The 22,583-nt window shown below is 49.3% G+C and overlaps 1 protein-coding gene across 4 annotated transcripts in view; it reads left to right on the forward strand.

Annotated features, from left to right (window-relative positions):
* DAPK1 (death associated protein kinase 1) overlaps positions 1-22,583 on the forward strand; it is a 213,463-nt gene that overhangs the window by 181,255 nt on the left and 9,625 nt on the right. For all 4 annotated transcript variants that reach the window (XM_061426094.1, XM_061426092.1, XM_061426095.1 and 1 more), the window contains exons 20-23: positions 11,648-11,870; positions 18,170-18,358; positions 21,005-21,202; positions 22,288-22,426. In XM_061426094.1, coding sequence (XP_061282078.1) covers positions 11,648-11,870; positions 18,170-18,358; positions 21,005-21,202; positions 22,288-22,426 — 749 coding nt within the window. The remainder of the gene's footprint in view (positions 1-11,647; positions 11,871-18,169; positions 18,359-21,004; positions 21,203-22,287; positions 22,427-22,583) is intronic.

Below are 22,583 nucleotides of genomic sequence, written 5' to 3' on the forward strand. Positions count from 1 at the left end.
CAGTTTGGGGCTTTCCCTTTTTTTTTTTCTTTCCTTCCATTAATTCGTACTTTTGCTTTTTGATGTCTAGATTTTTTCAAGAGGGGTGGGAGAAGGAATATTACAGCGTTTAGTCTTTTACCATTATCCTATGATTTTTGTAGGGAGATGAAGAAAGTCATTACGATGCCTGTGAATATAGTACATCATCCCTCTTGGAGCCCAGAATCTACTGGGAGATTCCCCTCTCGTCTTTGCTTTGAGAGGCAAAATATAGGGTAAAGGCTGAGAGCACAGACTCAGGAGTCCCCGCTCTGCCACACCTTCATGCTGGGTGAACTACCAATCTGCTTAAAAGGCTGGGCCTTAGTTTCCCTGTTTGTTAAATGGGATGAGTACAGTGCTACTCACAGGATGGTGGTAAGGGTCAGGCGGGTGGTGTAAACGATGTCCTTAGAGCAGTGCCTTGCACACCCTGAGCACCGTGAGTTTGCCACAGTCGGCATCCTAGTTCGCATCCTGCAGACCACCCTCCAGGTCCGGGGGAACTATGGAGGTTTCCTTGGGGCCACCTCTTGTGACCCAGCCCGCAGGAGCAGATGTTGGGGTGGCAGCAGTGGCAGCAGTGGCAGCTCTGGCAGGGTACGTTTGAGAGTCGTTTTTAGTAACAGCCACCATTGACGCTCAGTGTGTGTGGCAGCCCTGTAATTTTACATCCCTGAGTTGCGGATGTTCCCGCAGGAAACCCGGTCTCCACTAGGTTAAGCAACATGCTAATTACAGAGCAGAGACCCAGACCAAAACAGAAATGCCTGCTTTCGGGGCTCGATCAGGGGCTCAGGACTCCTTCAGACTCAATTCTCCAACAGCCCAGGATGGTCCTTCCCTCCAGTGGGGTCACCCGCTTGGTGGCAGACATGGGTCACTTCCCTCGAGATAATGCAGAGCCCTGTGCCCTTCAGCGGAGTCTCCCCAACTTCATGTTCGACAAGATCCACGTAATCATTTGCTTTAGTCATGCCTTCAAATGACTCTAGACCTCAGCTTTCCCCTTAGCCAGAAAGGGAGGAGTTGACTGCCAAACATTTCTAACCATTCTCTATCTTTAAAAAAAAAAAAAATGTAAATCCCAAAATAAATAACTGCTTGGGATTTCGGGACACCCAGTACTGGAACCTGGTTATTGAAAATGATCATGATGTCCCAGTGTGTCTGGAAAATGCATCGCAGAGGACTCGTGGGCGGTTGCCTTAAGGAGCAGGCTCTACCTGCAGAGAAAACCAAGAAAGGTGATTTGTTTGCAGTGGTAACCTGCAATGGGTCATCTGCAGGAAGAGACTGCCCACAGCCCTGTACAGTGGGTGAGGGGAATGGAAGAAGGTAATTTACACTGAGGGGCATTTTATCACCTTTCCTTTCAGTGTCATTTTCTGTTCCAGGCTGCAGTGTTTCTTACCAGGGTGCTGTCAGAATTTGGGGGTGGGTGGAACTTCCTGTCCTTGCAGGATGCAAGGACCCCCAAGGATCTAATGTCAAGCACCCCCTCCCACATTCATTGTGGAAACCAAAAAACTGCCTCTGTTCCTTTCCTGACACCCCCAGGCGTGGTGCCAGCCTCTGCTCACCCACTCCACGTGCATCCTAAGCGCAGTCACTGGGTGGAGTCTGTGTCTGGAGCAGCAGGGGTTGGCCATAAGGTGCCTTGCTCAGCCGTTTGGTTTTTCAGGGCCAAATTAGCGACAGAAATGCTCCCTGTGTTTTCACCTCTCATCAGTTGTCAAGCCTAGGAACGTGTTCTTAAACATCTGTTAGGGGTAAGCCATGGTGCTTTCTCTTCTGAAAAAAGAACCAAAGTCATCTTGTTGAGCTGCATAGGGCAGCGGAGGGTGGGCTGGAGGAGAGTGAGAGGAGATGACATCCCTAAAGCAGGGGGCTGACCGTGGGAGGTGAGACCTGCAGCCAGCACATCCGCATCTGGGCAGGTAGGGGAGAGGGCAGCCGAGCTGGGGCTTGTGAGGGAAGGAAGAACACAGCGCATCTTCCTCTCTGACCCAGTTCAACAGGAGATGATGGGGTGGTGGCATGTGGGAGCCCATGGTAATGTCTGGGAGAGCCCACCATACACATCTCTCCCCAACTGCGTGTTCCGTGCCATCACATTCGGGGCTGAAATCAGCTGTGGTAGTGGTATTTACACCACAGGAATCAGCAAACACTGGTCAGGCTTCACCTTTTGCCCGAAACCCCAGCCTGCTCCCCCCGCCATCCCCTGCAGTGAGCTGGTTTCCCAGCACACCATTGTTTTAGGGGCCTCTGGGGGCCCCCTTAGCTCCACCATGCATGGTAGGTATCACTTTCTTATAAGGAGCTGCACCCTCTTCTGTCCCCTGTGTTCACCCCCACTGCTAAACAAAGCCCCCTTCAGCCCTCCAAACCTGCTCAAGAACTCTGCTCACTTAACCAAACCAGTTCTGCTCCTAGAAAAAGGGGAGCTTGTTATAACAGGCGGGGAAGGGGGTAGCGCTTAGATTTTGTACTGGCATCCATTTTTACTATCATATCAAGGTCTATTCTTTCCTGATTTTAAAACACTAGTTTTAAGGGGGTTGAGGAGTCAGCTTATTTTTATTTTGTTTGATTGTCCTTCTAATCAGCTTTTCTGTAAACTGATATTAAAAGTAGTTGCTTTTCCTAAGTCTGAGACTAGATGGTGAAGAAAGATGCCCAGGAATAGTTTGAAAAAATAGGACAAAGTTGGGAGCTTGCCCAAAATTTAGAATTCACCACAAGTAAACTGCATTTGCATAATTAAGAGTTGCTGCTCCCATCCTGTGGGTCTAATTGCATCCTGCCACGTGCAGAGAGCCACGTCACCTCTCCATTCTCTTATCTCTCTTTCCCAGGCGGGAGATGGCTCTCGATCTCCCATCAACCTTGCTGTTTAGTCACTTTTGCCGATGAGAAAGTGAAAGCTGAATTGCCAGGGGGTAGAAGGTGCTGGAAGAAAGGAAATTAGAAACCCCTGTCGACTAAAAAATATAGTCAGAATGTGAAAGTAGAGTTATTTTATTTGGTGGGAATATTTAGGACTCTGAGGCAGGGAGACAGCATCTCAGTAGCTCTGAGAAAACTGCTCCAAAGAGGCAGGAGGGGAAGTCAGGCTATAGACAATTTTGTAACAAAGGGAGCAGGCATTTTGAACATCAAAGATGGGATATCAAATGAAGGAATTTAGCATTCTATGTATGGGGAGATGCAAGCCTCTGGGCTCACTGAGTTCCTTCCTTTCAAATGCATCTCAGCTTTCTGGGGCCAACCCTGTTCCTTAGTTCACATCGCCTCTTGCATTCCCAGCTCCTCAGCAGTCACCCTTGGAGGTGGCAGCGTCTGCACTCATTCACATTTGGAGGCCAGAAATCGCTGATGGCTGTGACATTTCTTGTTTATTAATATGGCAGGAGATGTTTTCATTTCACCCCAGAGTTCACCAGGGCTTCAAAAAGCAATGCAGTTACCAAATAATGCTCATTTAAAAGATAATCAAAGGGTCTACCATAGGAAAGAACTATGAGAGACCAAGTAAAGGAAAGAGGCAAGACCAGTCAATAAACAAACAAGAAAATGTGAGATAGGTCAGAGGGTGGCAAACTAGGACCATAGAGCCAAAACCGGCCCCTCACCTGCTTTTATAAATAAAGTTTTATTGGAACAGCTATACCCCTCTGTTTACTCCTGTCTATGGCTGGTTTCTAGATCCATATATGGCAGTCACAACAGAGACCACCAGGTTCTTTACAGGAACCAGCCAGAAGAAGGGCTGGGAGAAGACAGAGGGAGCAGTGAGTGGAACGGGCCTGAGAAGGTAAAGAGTTAGAAATAGATCAAAAAGGAGGGAGCTATGGGGGTAGCAGCAGAGTTTGAGTGCGATTGTTGGGGCAGAGGACGGTGCCTACGGTGAGCAGAAAGATAGGCCTGGCTTGAAAAGGCGATCGGGTACAGGGCCAAGTGTGTTAAGTAAGTTGTTGTTCAGTCACTCAGTCGTGTCCGACTGTTTGCCAGCCCATGGACTGCAGCACGCCAGGCTTCCCTGTCCTTCACCATCTCCCAGAGTTTGCTCAAACTCATGTCCATTGAGTCGGTGATGCCATCCAACCATCTCGTCCTCTGTCAACCCCTTCTCCTCCTGCCTTGGGATTTCCCCCTGACTGCTCACACCCAGAAACCAGACAGAAGGTGGTCTTGGCAGCCAGGCGAGATGGGACGGCTGCTTGGACTGGTGCTGTTCAGGCTCAGTTACTTTGTGAGCTTGAGGCAGGAATACAAATGAGAGCTCGCTTTCCTGTGTAAATATTTGAAGTATGTGGTTAAAGCTAACAGGGAAACTCTGGCCTCCCATTACACAAATGCACCTTTGTGACCACCTGGAAGCCTGAGTTCCGGTTTAGAGGTCTGGTTCCTCAGGGTCCCTGCTGCTTCCCCTCCCATCTTCCCAGCCTGCACGCGAGGCCTTGCCGTGTCCCAGCCACATCCACCAGCCTGTGGGGTCGAGGGGGATGGGATGCACAAGAATATTTTGAGGCATGAGTCAAGACTTAGGGAACCCAGAAGTCCTGACCCTCCTCTCCTCTGGGCAGTGTCCCTGCTCACACTATCCTGGTACAGCCATTGAGGGTCTGAGCAGACTGGGCGCTGGGGCATCTTGGAGCTTCTGTTAAGAAATCAACATTCTTCCACATTCTCGAGCTAACCAGGAGCACACTCTGTACCTCTCTTTTCCCCCTCTCTGCATCAAAACCAGAGAGGGCACACACACTAAGGCTGCTGCTGGAAGCTGCCTTCTTGGGGACAGACGCTAATCTGAGCATGCCACTCGTCCCTGCTGCGACATCTAATGGTGAAAAGTGGAAGTGCACCACCCACCAGGAGGAGAGAGATGTCAGAAACTTCTTGTTGCAGAGTTGTTCAGTCACTCAGTGTCTTCACGACTCTTTGTGACCCCTTGGACTGCAGCACACCAGGCTTCCCTATCCTTCACTGTCTCCTGGAGTTGCCTCACACTCATGTCCATTGAGTCGATGGTGCCATCCAACCATCTCATCCTCTGTCACCCCCTTCTCCTCCTGCCTTCAATCTTTCCCAATATCAAGGTCTTTTCTAATGAGTTGGCTGTTCACATCAGGTGGCCAAAATACTGAAGCTTCAGTATTGGTCCTTCCAGTGAATATTCAGGATTGATTTCCTTTAAGGCTGACTGGTTTGATATCCTTGCTGTCCAAGGGACTCTCAAGAATCTTCTCCAGTACCACACCTCTGTCTCAGAGGGCTGTCTCAAATTCTGTGTTCAGATTCTTCACGGTTCTTAGTGAGTGCCAGTGGGGAGGGGCCCTCCTTGAGGACAAGGTTAGATTTCCTTGGACTGAAGACTGGAGTATATTCTGCTTGTCCTTGCCTTTAGCAGTTTCCCAGCCCATCTTCCCCAGGGCAAAGTAAAGGGTGAGAGTCCCTCCCAGTCCAGGCCAGCAGGTCCTGACTGCAGGGGAAGGGAGGGCAGGGAGATGTGTGAAGGCCCTGGGCAGAGAGTAGGAATGTGGGATGGCTTGCAACCCCTACACCCCTTTCTTTGGCCATTGAAATATTTTTCTCACCTGCCTGCCATTCATCTCCACTTGAAAGGTGAGAAAGTGTGTGTGTTTGTATGATCGTCCCAGAATTGAGGACACTGTAAAAGCTGAGCTGTCAGTCCCATGAAGCAGTATTTTCTTGGACAAAACAAGATTTCTTGAGGATTGTTATATTTGGGAAACACCATGAGAGCTAGTGATGGATTCTGACATGAACGCAGTCCCTGCAGAAGAAGGTTCAATCTGTATTTCTGATTAAAAAGCTTGGGGCTGGTGCACTGGGATGACCTAGAGGGATGGTATGGGGAGGGAAATGGGAGCGGGGTTCAGGATGGGGAACACTTGTACACCTGTGCCGGATGCATGTTGTTGTATGGCAAAACCAATACAATATTGTAAAGTAAAAAATAATAAAAAGTTAAAAAAAAAAAGGTACTCCCCTGGAGCTCCCCAAGGACATGGAGCCTGTTAACACAGCCAGCAGTCCAACTCATTTGCTTAGGAAAAATGAGGTGCCCGAGTATACCCTTTGTCTGTGCAAATCCAGAGTGGGGAGGCGGGGTGCACTCTCATCCTACTGAGCCTTTTCATAGCAATGACTTATAAGCCTTACTTTAAATCAGGACTCTGCACTAACTGGGAAGTGTTTTCTTAGTGAAACAAACTGGAAATGGCCCTTGTTGGATATTCATAGTCCTAGGATTAATAGCTGAAGCACAACCCAGCTTTCAGTTTCTGTTCTCAACTTTGTAAATCCTTGTTTACTCCTCCCTGCTCCCCACTCCCCTTCTAGAAACCCATCACCTCCCTTTCAGTGACAGCAGTGGTAGAAAGGAAACCTAGTTCTGTCTTTGCCTTGGCCAAGAAAGGGCCTTGACCTCTCTGAGCCTTGGTTTCCCCATCTGAAAGGGAGAAAGACCACAGTAACCACAAAGGTGTCTTTGAGGTTTAATGAGGAATGTGAGTGAAAGCACAACGTAAGCTGGAAGATACAAACCTGAAAGTTACAAACCTGGAAGTTACTGCTGCAGACAGGAAATGCATCTGTCGCAACTCCTAGGCTTGTTCATGAAAGAATAGTCCGGGACCCTTTTTGAAGACAGTAGGATTGACGATTTGTGGGTACTGCAGTGGGTGTGGAGCAGAGGAAAGAGATCAGCTCAACCCCACCTTCAACAAGGACAAGTGGGGATTTATAACCAAGGAATTAGGTGGGGTTCATGGATGGAAAATCACTAAGACAAAACCCAAAGGCTAAGGGGTTTCTTGCTAGAAAGCCATGCCTTGGATTCTTTCATGAGATGGTCAGCCAGCTGAGGCCACAAGAGGAGACGGAAGGAAGGCTCAGGGGAAATGCAGTGTGTATATCATTGGTCCCAGAGAGAGAGGGATTAGGGTTGGGTCATGGAACTCAGACTCAGTTAAGCAGGGAGAAGCAGAGAGCCCCTGGGGCAAGTGCTTTACTGGGGTCAGGGTGGGTACACATGGAAAGGTGCAGGGCGTGTCACTGGGGCATTTGAGTGTCAGGGGTCACAGTGGGAAGGTAGGAAGAGGAACCTGTGGCTGAGCCCACTTACACACTGGTATACCTGGGCTGGCGCTCACATCCTGTTTGTGGGGACGTTGAGGCAGCAAACATAGGAAGTTTTAAAGATTATAATACTCATCAGGATTATTGCTAAAAGCAGGGCAGGTGCTCAGATATCAAGGTTGGGCATGAAGAGTTTGCTCAGATATCAAGGGTGGGGGATTTCCTTACCTGACCTTGCAGGATTCTTGTTCATCCTGGACTAACCAGGCCGACACAGCCCACCATCACCAGCCCCTCTTCCCGCTTTCCTCCATTTCTGGGGCTGACTTGGGGAGCAAGCAGACAGACCACCAGCCACTGCTAGCCCACCACTGCCCTGAGTGGAACTAGAAGGAGCAGAGGGCTCTCAGCCCAGGCAGCACTGAGCAAGGCCAAGACACACCCTCTCTCAGTGGCATGGGACAAGCCCACGTTGGTTCAGAGCAGCTGCTGGAAGCAACGGGGTAACACCTGTGTCCGAGGGTTACTGCAGTCTGCTCAGACTTGGGTTCAGACCTGCGGGACTCATGCGAGGGAACAGAGGTGCCCTCATTCCTTCTTCACACGGGACAGATGTGTTGGCCCAGCCTCAGAGTGTCAGGATCAGAGGACACGGAATAGACAGAATAGAGCAATGCTATGGGTAATGCCCCCAGGTTCAGTGATGGAACTAAAGCCAGAAGCAGGTTTTCTGCCTTTGCCGCATCTCAGGAGAAGCACATCCTGGCTTCACGCAAAGAATCTGTCCGTGTTAGTTAGCCATGTGTCATGGACTAGGTGGAGAACTTTTTTATTTATTCATGAGATACTCCTAAAGGAGGGAGCTGCTCCCAATTCAGACACTCACTGTGCAGTGGGTGGCACTAGTGGTAAAGCACCCCCTGCCAATGCAGGAGACATAAGACATGTGGGTTCGATCCCTGGGTTGGGAAGATCCCCTGGAGGAGGGCATGGCAACCCACTCCAGTATTCTTGCCTGGAGAATCCCATGGACAGAGGAGCCTGGGGGCTACAGTTTGTGGGGTTGCAAAGAGTCAACACAACTGAAGCAACTTAGCATGCGGCACCCACGACTTGAAGATAGAAGGGCTAGTTTGAAGATTCAATTGTGATGAAAGGAGGTAGATTGGCTTCAGGGGTCATGGGCTCATCTGCCACAGTAAATGGCACCAGGGAGAAGCCAGTGCCCCATTTCTTCTTGCCTGATCAGCAACACCCCAATGAGTAATTGCCTCAGAATAGAACTTTTCAACTCCTGTGCTGACCTGGGTCATAATTCAGGGGAAGTGCTGGCAAGATACTCCAGCCCTTTCCACCCAGTGCAGCGTTTTGTCTCAGTACCTGCTGAGATTTGAGGTTAAAAGAAGAAACCCAACAAGGACAACCCCATGTTCTACAGATCACTGTCCAAAGTGTGGTTTCCAACCCTAGGAGAACCAATACTTTCTAACAGTGGTGCCCAACCTTTTGGATAGGGGAGTGGTTTGGGCAGTAATTCCAACCCTGGGGAACAGTGGATGGAGCTTTGCTGCTCACCTCCTGCTGTGCTTCCTGTGTCCTAACAGACCAAGGGCTGGTGGGGGGTTGGGGACCCCTGCTTTATAATGTACATTTTGTGATGCTGCCGTCACTCTCCTGAAATAAAACTCAAAGGTAACAGTGTACCTACTGAGGTAATTTTAAAAGATCAACAGAATGCCCTAACTGTAATATAACAAAGACATCAAAGTAATATATATGTGATATAATAAAATGTGTTTCAGTATGTAATTGCAGAGCACAGGCGATGAAGAGACATTGTTAACTTGACAGATGCTTGGGCCCATCCACAGAATCCCCGAATGTAACACCTACAGATGCCATGGATGTTGGAGGGACAGCAACTCAAAACAGCAGCCACAGGCTGACATTTTACAAGTGGGGATCAGAGCTTCTGAAAGATTAAGCGGGAAAGGATGTGTGTATAATTCCACCAACATATACAATTGGTGCACTCTTGGGAAAGTCAGTGTGTATTAAGCCATACCCTCTCAAAACCCTCTGGGTCATATTAAAATGCAGTGAAGTCCTAAGTTCAGATGATCACAAACAAGGTCTTTCTCTTAGATAAATGCTTAGCAGACACTCAGAAGTCAAGCAGACTCGGGAGAATTCGTCCCATTCAGAACACTGTGTGCACTTGTCAGGAGCCCAGCACCCACCTACCCACCACCCGCCAGCAGCTGGGTTCCCAGTGCTGGGAACTAAAACTGCCACCTTCCATTTTCAAAATGCCAGCTCCTGGGTGGTGCTCCCCTTGTCGAGAAAGATGAGTCGGAGTTTACCAGGAGGAAACGGAGGAAGGAACGCAGGAGAGTTGTGAGTTTGCTACTAGGGCATGAGCGTGCCCTAGGGCTCCCATCCTGGGTTGTTGGTGGAAAATGTAACAATGGCTCAGGAGGAGGAGATGAGCATTAAATCAGCACCTCCTAGGATTTAGGTCTGGAAGCAGGGGCCCAGCCAGGCCTGAGATCGCACTGAAAGAAAAAGGCAGACCCTTAGCTCTGAGGCACTCCTGCATGGGTCACCCTGAGTACCTCATTTATGTAGCACCCCTTTACTGGCCATCCTAGGTGAGCCAGGTGCTGGGGATACCATCCTGCCCTCAAGTTGGCCTCTGTTTTAGAGGGGAAAAGTATCACATGATTACCCTCCAGTCCAGTGGGGTCACGATGGAGAACCACGTGTGGGCTGGAGCCTGCCCTTGAGGAAACTTCTGGGAGAGGTCACAGCAAGATAGGTCTCCCAGGGTGCAAGGAGTTAACAGGCTAAAGCATAGGGAGTCATCGTGGGTAGGGGAGAAGGACTCGTCCTCAGGCTGCAAGCCAGAGGCTGTTATTACACAGCTGGGAGCTGAGAGCCAAGAGGGTGCGTGAGGCCAGGATGGAGCTAGCATGACATGACCAGCGTTCCACCATGTAGCCCTTGAGGTGGGTTCTCCGGGGGCACGGAGCTCCTCGCCAGCACCATCTCTTCAAAAGCACCCATGTTATATTTAATAGCACATTGTTCTTGTGTCTGTCTCTCCTCAAAGCTGCGGATCTGGGGCTGGCACCCAGGAGGTCCTCCACGAATGTTTGTTGATGAATCTGTGCATCATCCAGGGCTGGGGAGACTTCTGCTTCTCCCTGTAGGGCTGAGAAAGAAGGCAGCAGAAATGTTATCATGTCCTGCAGGCCCTTCCCCAGCATTTAACTTTGTACCTTGAGACACCCTTCTTCTCATCATCTTGTACCTTCAGAATGTCGTCAAGGAGCAGGACTCTTCCACACAGAAGGGGCAGGCGCCCAGGCCAGTCTAGACTGCTTCCCAGAAATTGTTCTACCTAGTTCATCGTGCATCCAAGTGCAATGGGAGTGGGCAAATCCACTGAGACAGAGCACATCGGTGGTTGCTAGTGGCAGGGCAGAGGGAGGGCTGGGAAGTAACCACCAATAGGTACAGAGTTTCCTTGTGGGGCAGGTGGAAGTGCTTTGGGACCAAATGGCAGTGATAGTTAGTTGTACATGTAGTAAAAACCGCTGAAAGGTCTGTTTTAAAATGGTTAAAATGGTGAATTGTATGTTATGTCTGCATGCATGCTAAGTCACTTCAGTCGTGTCCGACTCTTTGTGACCCGATGGACTGTAGCCCGCCAGGCTTCTCTGCCCCTGGATTCCCCAGGCAAGAGTACTGGAGTGAGTTGCCATGTCCTTCTCCAGTGCATCTTCCCCACCCGGGGTTCAGACCTGCATGTCTTATGTCTCCCACATTGGCAGCAGGTTCTTTACCACTAGGGCCACCTGGGGAGCCTATGTTATGTCTGTTTTATATTTAAAAAATTTTAATGCCATGGGGACAGAACAAGAGGTATCTACCACATGAGTAGAAATTGCAGACCTCCTGAAGTACAGACTTCCAGTTAGAAATTAAATAAACCTTGGGGCTATAATGCACAGCTGTTGACTAGAGTTAATAATACTCTACAGCACATTCGAAAGTTGATGAAAATAGATCTTTAATATTCTCATCACAAAAAAATATTTTTACTGTGGGTAGTGAGGGATGTTAACTAGACTTACCACGATGATCATTTCACAATAGATACAAACATCAAATCATTTACATTGATTTGAAACTAATGTTATAATAAGGTTACTTTTACCTCCATTTTTTTTTTTAAAGGCAAAGAAAACTCACAGACCAGAAGGATGCACTGGGGGTCTTTTGTTTGTTTGGGGGGCTGTTTTATGTTTTTGTTTATCTTCTGCCCTCACTGCGCAGCTTGCAGGATCTTAGTTCCTCCAACCAGGGATCGAACCTGGGCACGGAGTCCTAACCATTGGACCCCCAGGGAAGTCCCAAGCAGCTGGGTTCTTGAACCGTGGGAATCAGCATGTGTGTTTTGCTCAGGGCCTGCTCTTCTCCCTGACTAAGGGCCCATTTCATCTCTATGCAGGACACACACCGAGGACTCTTCATCCAGCAACTGCGACCCACACAGAACCTGCAGCCAAGAATCAAGCTAAAGCTGTTCGGCCACTCGGGGTCTGGGAAGACCACTCTGGTGGAATCTCTCAAGTGTGGGCTGCTGAGGAGCTTCTTCCGAAGACGCCGGCCCCGGCTCTCCTCCACCAACTCTACCCGGTTCCCACCCTCGCCCCTGGCCTCCAAGCCGGCAGGTATGCGTGCACCCCACCAGCCCTTGTCTCTCCACTGGGTGCTTCCAAAGTCAAAGCCTGGGAGGAAGGGTGGCTTTGTTTTGAGCACTTGGCCCGAGGCTGACCAACTCCTGCCGCTTTGGTGGCTTCAAGGTGTGGGCCCCCTGGCTCTTGGCCCTGTGTCCACCTCACTCTTGGGCAGCAAGTACACCCTGCCCCCATGCTAGCAAGGAAAGGGCCTCACTGAATTCAGTCCACAGTCACAGACGTGCAAAATAGCACAACCGTGTCGTATTCTGCTCAGGGACTCTGCCCTTGAAGACGCAAAGAACTGGGACTGACACAGATTCAAGGTTGCACAGATGGAATATCAGCTCCCAGGATGGGTCCTCTCCCCTGACACTCCTTGGAATGCTGTGTGCACATCCAGGAATGCAAGAACACAGAGCAACAAGTCTGGGTGCATGGGGAGGCCCATCCACGCGTATCTGGAAGTGGGGTGGTGGTTTTGAAAGTCTCCTTAATGGTTTTTCAATTGGTCCATCCGCTCACCTGGACCCTGGTTGGAAAGCAGATGTTGCCATCTACCCCCACCTCCCACAGACACAATTATCAGCAGGCCCACACCCAGAACTGCAGGGTGACCTGTCCCTCCCAGGGAGAAACACCGGAGATGACCAAGAGGAAGCTGAACAGTCTGGGGTGTTGTTTTTCCTGACCCCGCCCCCCTTTTAGAGTAAGGTAATTAAGTTTTTCAAAGATAGGAATATAGACCTTCAGAGACTTTTCTAAACAATGTCATTTTTGAAGCTCTGTGCCTCGGATTCACTTTCTGTACATAATACAAAGGTGTCATATCTGTTACCTAGAATGAAAACGGATTTCAAAGTTTTGTTTCTATGTATTTCTCTCTCCACGAGGAAGGAGGTCTGGGCAGCATTAGTAGGGTGAGGGACAATTGACTGAGATCTTCATGCCCTTTCAACTTTTTTGCTCTGAGCACAGCAATAGGATTTGAACTAGGGGAAGAAGTACGGCCAAAATGGACATATAATTAGAATGATTATAATATTGCTAACGCATACTGCTAGTGCAAACTGAGCACTAACCGTGTGCCAGGAACGGGCAAAATGTGGTACATTTGACACCTCATTTAATCCACGTGACAGCTTTATTGGCATTTTTTCCACCCTTTTACTGAAGCCTTGAGGGGTCAGATACACTGCCTAGAGTCACACAGCTGGCAGTTCATGAAGTGTCTGGCTCCTGAGCCAGGGCTTGTTAATAACGCTTATAACTCCATCTGACTTGGGGCATATTTGTGCTCACATTTTCCATTTTCCACTGTAATTTTGCTCAATTTCAGAATGTAAGATAGGTTTATACCTTCTCAGAAGCCAGTAGTTTTCCAGATTTGACCATTAAGTTCAGCCTGTGTGTGTGGACATGCCAACGTTTGCATAAGGTTCAAAGTGAGCTTCTCTAGCAGTTCCTGGAGTTGCCCCTAGAAGGAGCCAATTCTCACCTGCTGTGGGTAAGGTCACTCCAGTCTCAATGACTTGAGGCTGGGAGGTGCAGCGGGAGGGAGACAGAGAGAAACAGACAAAGAGCAGAGACAAAGATGGGATCTCTACAGATCCATGATCTGGAATTTTCATTAGCCATATTAGATATGAATTTATGCTGCAGGGGGCATCCCTTGTGGCTCAGCTGGTAAAGAATCTACCTGCAATGCAAGAGAAGACCTGGGTTCGATTCTTGGGTTGGGAAGATCCCCTGGAGAAGGGAACGGCTACCTACTCCAGTATTCTGGCCTGGTGAATTCCATGGACTTTACAGTCCGTGGAGTTGAAAAGAGTTGGACACGACTGAGCAACTTTCTCACTTCACTTATGCTGCAGGAGCTCATGGGCATACTTCAGGTGACATACAGGCTCTCCAGGAGGGAAAACAGCTCTACCCTCTACCCTCACTTCTCAGAAGTCGGATCTCCGTTCTTCTTCCTCTGATCAGTTCCCATGTCCAGAAGAATCCAGAAGTAGATTCTTGATAAAACACAGCTCAGGATGGCTAAAGTGAAAGAAGGAGTTATCACTCAGTCATATCCAACTCTTTGTGACCCCATGGACTGTAGCTTTCCAGGCTCCTCTGCCCATGGGATTCTCCCGGCAAGAATACTGGAGTGGGTTGCCATTTCCTTCTCCAGGGAATCTTCCCAACCCAGGGATCGAACCAGGTCTCCTGCATTGCAGGCAGATTCTTTACCATCTGAGCCACCAGGGACGCCCCTCAGGATGACTAGATTATCGGCAAATCTCACTGCATCTTCCAGCCAGAGCTTAGAGAGATGTGAGTCATGGGGCTGAGTTACACAGATTCTCTCAAGGACGACAGGTGCTCTGGACCAGATGAGTGTCCCTGACTGCAATCAGCACAGAGAAAAGTAACTCGGGGTGCAGGGATGTGAAGTCAGAGGTCAGCAGCCGGGTAAGCTGCAGCATTTTGTGTAGTATGAGGAAAGGGAAGGAGAAAAGTTGAATTAACTTCCAGCATTTGCAAATCAAGACACTTCACCTAAAAAGTTGGATATTTATTTGGTTTCTTTTAAAAAACAAACTTGGGAGCTCTGGCCACACTGGATTCACATTTCTACCTGGAACCAGTTAGTGGCTGAGATGAGGGGCGTAGCACCATATCGAGGGGCCCAGGCTCTGCATTTTGCCCTGCCCCCACCCAGCCCCCTAACTCCAGGAGGGAGAGCTCAGGAGTAGACTCCCCACATCTGTGTCTGAAATTTCTCCCTGTGACAGAAATGACTTTTCAGCAGTGCATTGGTGTGTGTGACCCTTGGGCTAAGGTCACTCCTAGTTCATCCCAAATCTGTCTGACCAAGGCCAGGCAGCCTCCCAGAGGGCCTGGGCAAGGACGGAAGAAGCTCACCCGGCTTCGTGTCCCGGTGGCTGGTCTGCTCTGAGGGTGGCTGAAGTGTCCATATGGACAGTTCCTGGAGGTGACAAGATTCACTTGCAGCTAACTCTAGTCCTACTGAGGCCGATTCACTCACAGCTAATTCTAGTCCTGCTGAGGCTGATAAGAGCTGGGAGGCTGTGTTTTCTGCAGGAGGCTCTGTGTCAGGCCCTTCTCCTGCCCTGCCCAGTGAGGGGCCAGCAGGCCCCCTGCTGCAGAATGCAGGCAGGAGGCAGCAGAACATGAAGCCTGGACCCCCGCAGCCCCAGACCAGGCAGCCTAACAGTCACTTTCTGACCCTCACAAAACAGAAGGGGGTCCTCAGGAAAACAGCATGGCACAGATATGAAGCACCAGGAGGGCCACCTTGGGGGGACCCAGCTTGGGGAGGGCGGCAGGCTCTGGGGGCCTTGTGTACCGTAGGAGAAGGGACGGGGCAGTGTTTCTTTGTAAGGCATGAGGAAAGGCTGCTCTGGAGCATGGTCTTCAGGGAAGGAGGTCTGTTGCAGCCAGGCTCAGCTGCACCCCAGCTCTGGACACCCCTGATTTCTGCTAGAATGGTCAGGCCTTCCTCCTTTCCCTGGGACAGATGCCTGAATGAGCACATTTACGTCACTCAGGTGCCAGGAAGATTGTGGGCTTTTAGAAACTTGCCTTTTGCATTGTGCTGGAGCTAGAGCCTGAGCCATCAGCCAGGAGACAGGATAGCATGGCGTAGGGGACCTGGTGCAGCCGCTCACGGCACATGGCTGCCGCACACACTCCCTTTGTGCCACAGCTGTTGAACAGTGATTTTGCGGTAGGAAGGAAGCCCCTGGTGCCAGCGGAGGAGTGAATGTCCAGAAAGAGCACTGCAGAAGGCTGTTGCCTGCTTACCAGAGAGCAGTGTTTGCAGGAAGTCTGTTCTGACCTGGGTGCTAAAGTGGCTTCTCCATCGGGGCCTTCCACTTTTTACCACTAGAGGTCAGTGGTTAGCAAAAATGCTTTCCTTGTGATTTACACTTGATCTTAGCCAAAAGGCTGAGAAGTGATTTTCCCTCGTGGTTTTATTGTTTCCCTGTAAAGTAGTTCTTTAATAATACCGTGTACAACAATGTCCTGATTTTCATCCTCCCAACAAAAACTGTCAGTGAGATGCAGGAGTTCCTGTCATTTACCGAATCTGGTCTGTTCTTCCTCGGCAAGCCCCCAGTGCTGCTGGTGCTGCTGCTGCTGCTAAGTCGTGTCCGACTCTGTGCAACCCCATAGACGGCAGCCCATCAGGCTCCGCCGTCCCTGGGATTCTCCAGGCAAGAACACTGGAGTGGGTTGCCATTTCCTTCTCCAATGCATGAAAGTGAAAAGTCGCCGAGTCGTGTCCGACTCTTAGCGACCCCAGGGACCGTAGCCCACCAGGCTCCTCCATCCATGGGATTTTCCAGGCAAGAGTACTGGAGTGGGGTGCCATTGCCTTCTCCACGGTGCTCCTAAGACAAAACTTGTTCCTGACAGTGGCCGTCCCAGACACAGGTTTTGGAGCACAGGAAAATGGACACGCCCATTCTTATGGAAGTCACGTGGCTTTTCTCAGACTTGGACTAACAATCTCTAAAGAAATACACTAAAATGCCTATCTTGTTGGCCTAGAGTATTGGTCTTTACCTTTCTGTTTGCCAAGTTTCCCCCTTTTATACCAGGGCTGGGGGAAGATCGTAGGGCAGAGAACAAATATATGAATAATTCTTCCCCTTCTCATCTTATTGCCCCTTCTTCCTCCCTTGTACCTGACCCAGCCTTTGAGCTCCAATTTTATCCTCCTCCCCGTCAAACCTCTTGAAAACTCCTATTGTCTATGTCCTCTGTCTAGAATGTTTGCTCTTTCAACAAGGGTTATCTTTGTGTTCAGATCACCAGTTTTAAAAGTCAGGTGGCCCAGATGTGATGACCTTGCAGAGTCTGTCGCTATCAACTCTGAAACAAAGCCACTAACTGTGTAGTAGGATTTAGTTCACTGAGCCCCTCCCAGATGCACTCTCAGAGCCCCCACATGTGCCCACCCAAGTCCTAGCCTTCACCATACTGTTGGAGGTCTGTTGGAGAGACAAGCAAGCCAGCGAGCAGTCAGGCTGAGGACACACAGGGCTCTGCCTGTGGCCCAGGGGACCCAACTGTGTTATTCAACTGATCTCTCACAAAGTTCTACCATTATTATTCATGATAACATCTTTAAAACTGGTTCTTTTTATTTACTAAAATATATAGATTTGAAAATGAAATCTTCATGTCCTTTCCATGAATAGAAAACCAATACCACTGCTACCAGTAAATAAAAATAGATACCGTGAACAGTGATGTGAGGCAAACCTAGCTATATACTGTTGAAAGTGAAAGTCTCCCAGTGGTCTCCAACTCTTTGCAACCCCATGGACTGTAGTCTGTCAAGCTACTCTGTCCATGGAATTCTCCAGGCCAGAATGGGTAGCCATTCCCTTCTCCAGAGGATCTTCCCAACCCAGAGATCAAACCCAGGTCTCCTGCATTGCAGGCAGTTTCTTTACCATCTGAGCCACCAGGGAAGCTCATATACTGTTACCCACTCCCTCCTTATAAAAAGGGAAGATTAGCAAGGATTGAAGACATGTAAAGACTTAATACCACAAACTGAGACTTGCTGCTAAAGCAATTTAAAAACTTTCAAGGGGATCTTTTAAAGCAATAGCTTTCTCACTATGTGATTCAGCATTAATTAATGCTCTGGCCTGCCACCATCTAAGATCATTTTTCATTCGATCTAACTTCTCATGTGCCAGAGTGATACTCATCTCACCTGTATCAGTCAGGCTCCTGGTGAGGGTTTAATGAAAGGTTCAAGTCACAGACACAATTCTCAGGAACATAAAAGAGAGGGTGAAGCACCCAGAGGCCAGGTTAGTTACCACCCCTGGGGCGGAAAGGGCAAGAGGAAGAAGTCACAATCCTGGGAAAGCTGGAGCTCCAGGGGAGAAGCTGCTCAGGGAAGTCTAGAGTCAGAGACACAACTGGCATCAGAAAAGCAGCAGGCAGTGCAAGGGGACATGGGCATCAACCTTCTTCTCCAGTGTCTCCCATCAGCGGACCCTAACTGGAGGCAAATGGCAAGCAAGCCTGGGAGAGGCAGTCCATCAGGTCGGCCTCTCAGTGCACAGAGCAGCACAGGAAAGGATACAAGAGGTGGAGCAAACAGAATCAGCACAATGTCCCTGGGAAATGTTGCTGCCCAGCATATGCGAGGGACACACACACACACCTTGGCCTGAAGGGAGGGGGAGACAGAGGGCGGAGGCTGGGAGGGACAGGGCAGGCAAGATCTAACATGCCTGTTCTCTGGCCCGCAGTGTCCGTGAGCATCAGCAACCTGTACCCGGGCTGTGAGAACGTGAGCGTCAGGAGCCGCAGCATGATGTTCGAGCCGGGCCTCACCAAGGGGGTGCTGGAGGTGTTCGGGGCCCCGTCCCACCATCCGCACTGCGCCACCGATGACCAGTCCACGAAGGCAATCGACATCCAGAATGCCTATTTGAACGGTATGGCTCACCCTCCCCAAACGAAAGAGTTTCCAGCAGGGAACCTGTCCCGGCGAGCATGAAGGGTAGAGAAAGGGCCAGCGTAGGAGTGACCCAGGGCTGAGGCACAGCTGGTTAATATCCCAAAAGTAAAACTAAACACAGTAGGTGCTTAACAAATGACTGTTAAGTTGTTGTTCGGTCGCTCAGTCGTGTCCGACTGTTTGCCAGCCCATGGACTGCAGCATGCCAGGCTTCCCTGTCCTTCACCTTCTCCCAGAGCTTGGCTGAAACTCATGTCCATTGAGTCTGTGATGCCATCCAACCGTCTAATCCTCTGAGCCCCGTTCTCCTGCCCTCAGTACTTCCCAGCATGCGGGTCTTTTCCAATGAGTCGGCTATTGTATCAAGTGGCCGAAGTATTGGAGCTTCAGCCTCAGCATCCAGTGAGTATTCAGGATTGGTTTTCTTTAGGACTGACTGGTTTGATCTCCTTGCAGTCCAAGAGACTCTCAAGAGTCTTTTGGGTAAAAGTGAAGAGTCTTTTGGGTAAAAGTAAAGAGTCTTTTGAGTAAAAGTAAAGAGTCTTTTGGGTAAAAATAAAGAGTCTTTTGAGTAAAGAGTATGTTTACTCTTTGGAATAAATTTAAAGACTCAAATTCAAAGACTTAGAGTAAATTTTTTAAATAGACTTTACTCAACAGTCTTTTGAGTCTGTTGAGTAAATTAGTGCATTTTTTAACCTCATAAAATACAGTCCCATTAGCAGTTGGTATACCCAATTTGAAACCCAAGTGCTCTCCCCAGAGCTCCCAGGGCCCCCAGCAGGAACACAAACCTTGCTGAGATGCAGTCCATTCAGAACAGGGATAGAGCAGTTTCTCTGAGGCTGAGTTCCCTTAACTGTGAGGATTTTATGAGCTGGTGTCTATTAAAGGTCCAAGGGAGAGGAACTCAGAAGAAATTGGGGGCATCTTCATGAAAGCCCTTTTATATACTAAACCCAGTGAAAAATAGAATACTCAGGGTGTTTACCTAAAGCAGCGGTTCCTAAACTCCAGCATACACACGCATCCCCTGGAGCCACTGGAAACAGACTGCCAGGCCCTGCCCCTAAGCCTCTGATTCAGCCCATCTGGGGCCTTTCCTGGCGATGCTGCTACTGGGCCAGGGACCCTAAGGAAATAAAGTTCATATGCATTTTGCTCCCTTAAAAGCTGAGTGTTGTCTGAGTTCCGGGGAGCACAGCTGGCCCCGCCGCGTAGGGAGAGAAGTGTGTGCTCAGCACCCACCACCCACACCCTCACCCCGCCTCCTCCCCTGGTCTCACCCCCTTCCCGTGTCTGGCTCCCAGCACTCTGCAGGCTCAAAGGGCCAATTTCTGTGTTCCCAAAACTATTCCCACTGAGGTCTTAGCTGCCAGACTTAGAGGGTCATGCTCCCCAGGAGTGCTGGGCTCTAGAAAAACCCTGAGGATCTTCCAGAATGTCTCGACTGCAGACTTTCTGGCACAGAGTAAACACCAAGGGGAAAAATTAGGGAAAAGGAGCCTGAAATCCTATAACTTAAGTGGTCCTGCCTGACTTCCCAGAGGCCATTTGGTGGATGTCACTGACCTTGTGGTGTCCAAGTGTCTGGACGATCATGAGGAGGTTCTGGGTGCCCTAGAAACTCCAGGTCAGAATCTCACCCATGATACTTATAGGAAAACCAGCTACACCACAGCCCCTGTGTGGGAAAACAACCGCACCGCCCGCCCCCACCCCCCCACACACACACACTTCCTCCCTAGCCTGACCCTTCCACTGCCTCCCCCAGTGTGGCTGGCCTCTCAGACCCAATCTCCTCGCAGTTCCTCTTACATCCTTCATGTGCCAAGCCGCTCATCAGTTATCGCATCTTATACCTGTGTACAGTGGCCATCCAAAACAGGGTGCTCCCTTAGCCGTAGAGGCGAATTTAGTCACTATTTAACCAAAATTAAGGTCACATTTCATAGTGAAGATTCCAGTGTTGGGGGGTAGAAAACAAAGTATTTGTACACATACACCTTTCCATGTATACTTACAGGCATGCACATACACACACGTGTAGGGGGTGTGTGTGTGTGTTTGTACCACTCTGGGGTGTTACAAGTAGATGTGATAGAGATACACATATAATAGTGATACAGATATGATAATGGAAGTGTTAAGGAAAATGGAAAAGCAGATGACAGGTACAAGCAGGTTTATTGTAGTAATAGCATTAGTCACTCAGGCATCTCCACTTCTTTGCGACCCAATGGACTGTAGCCCACCAGGCTCCTGTGTCCATGGGATTCTCCAGGCAAGAATACTAGAGTAGGCTGCCATTTCCTTCTCCAGGAGATCTTCCTGACCCAGGGATTGAACCAAGTTCTGCATGGCAAGCAGATTCTTTACCGCCTAAGCCACCTATAGATGTATAGATACAAGGCGTGGGTATAGAAACAGACATAGACAGAAAATATAGGGATGTGTAAATATTCCATATGTAGATCTGTACTTAAGTAGATGCATAAATAAACAGATGAATGCGGTGGATGTCACTGTCCCTCTTCACAAACCCTAAAGTGCTGAGAAAGATTGTGATTGAAATTTGGTGGCGTTTCACGATCATAATCTTTCTTTTCCTTTTTCTCTGTAGGCATTGGTGACTTCAGTGTGTGGGAGTTCTCTGGAAATCCTGTCTACTTCTGCTGTTATGACTATTTTGCTGCAAACGATCCCACGTCCATCCATGTCATCGTTTTCAGTCTAGAAGAACCCTATGAGATTCAGCTGAATCAAGTGATTTTCTGGCTTAGTTTCCTGAAGTCTCTTGTCCCAGTGGAAGAACCGATAGGTGAGCCACTACACCGGGGGGTGGATGGCCCTTCCTCCTGACCTTGCTTCCCGCTCACACCCAGATCCCACAGCTTGTGGCCAGCAAGCCACCCTTATTCCTCCTTTCTATCAGGAGATTTCCACTCGGGAAGCTTCCTAAGGCTCAGCTGTTGGTTTTGTTCTGCAAGGAGTTGTTTCATGACTGCATATTTCTGCCACAAAGACTCAGTTCTGAACAATTCCTTAAGAGTCATTTCTCACTTTCTTTCTGTATTTCTGAGCTGTGGTCATTTCTGTTAGGTGCAAAGTGGGACACCTCATCTGACAGCTGCTGTGCCTTTACCTAATGGGCACGTAATTAATAAACAGAACAAGCTCCCCTTCATCCATCAAAAATGAAAGAAAGGGAACCATGTTAACTGAATGTAGTATCTTAGCCTTACTCCTAGAGGAAAAGACAGCGTGGACAGACTTATTTTGTTCTTTTCAGACAAAAAAAGAGGCAGCCTTCCCTGGTGAAATGTAAAACTCAGCAGTCAATTCTTTTCCTGAAAAGCATATAACAGCAAAATAAATTGGGCTAATTCCCTTCAGGGTACCTCCACTTTTGTCCCCTCCTTTCTCATGTTTTCATTTTAAACACTGCCATAAGTGAGAGGCTCTCTGCTGATGTGAACTGCAGGAGTTTCCCTTCTGAGCCATTTCTGTGCTGTGCTGCATTCAGCAGCTGGCTCTGGTCTTGGAAAAGGCATCCCCCAGCCAGAGGTTAGATCTCCCCTCACCATGCAAACAAGGCCTACTTGGAAGATCTGAGAAGCTGCGACATGTTCTGTGGTCGCTTCTGGTCCACTTCTGAACAGCCTTCCTTGAGGCCCAGAAAATAGGCTCATTCCATCTTTGGCCAGGCCTAGACCTTCTAGTGACCTTGTAGGTCACTCCGATCAGCAGGCACAGGTTTGCAAGTCTGCAGACAAAATGTACCAGTCTCGTCCACCTAGCAAGGCAGCCCAGACCTGAGGCCGAGCACCCCACCTCACCTCGGCAGGGTGGAGGTTTGCTCTTCACACCTGGGCAGGTGTGAAATGGCTCACTTTCTGCTCTCAGCCTTTGGCGGCAAGCTGAAGAACCCACTCCGAGTTGTCCTGGTGGCCACCCATGCCGACATCGTGAACCTTCCTCGTTCAGCTGGAGGCGAGTTTGGATATGACAAAGACACCTCGTTGCTGAAAGAGATCAGGAACAGGTAAGGTGGCTGCTGTATCTTCAGGCAATGCAGCCGAAATCAGGTGACCCAGAGGGAGGAATGAAAGCCCTGAAAGGTCTCTTTGTCTGGGCTGAAATTTTTATTGTATGTTTCGTTGTTACCAAAGCCACCAGTACACATAATAACAAATGAAACA

The sequence above is a fragment of the Bos javanicus genome, chromosome 8 (genome assembly GCF_032452875.1).
Source record: "Bos javanicus breed banteng chromosome 8, ARS-OSU_banteng_1.0, whole genome shotgun sequence".
Taxonomy (NCBI): domain Eukaryota; kingdom Metazoa; phylum Chordata; class Mammalia; order Artiodactyla; family Bovidae; genus Bos; species Bos javanicus.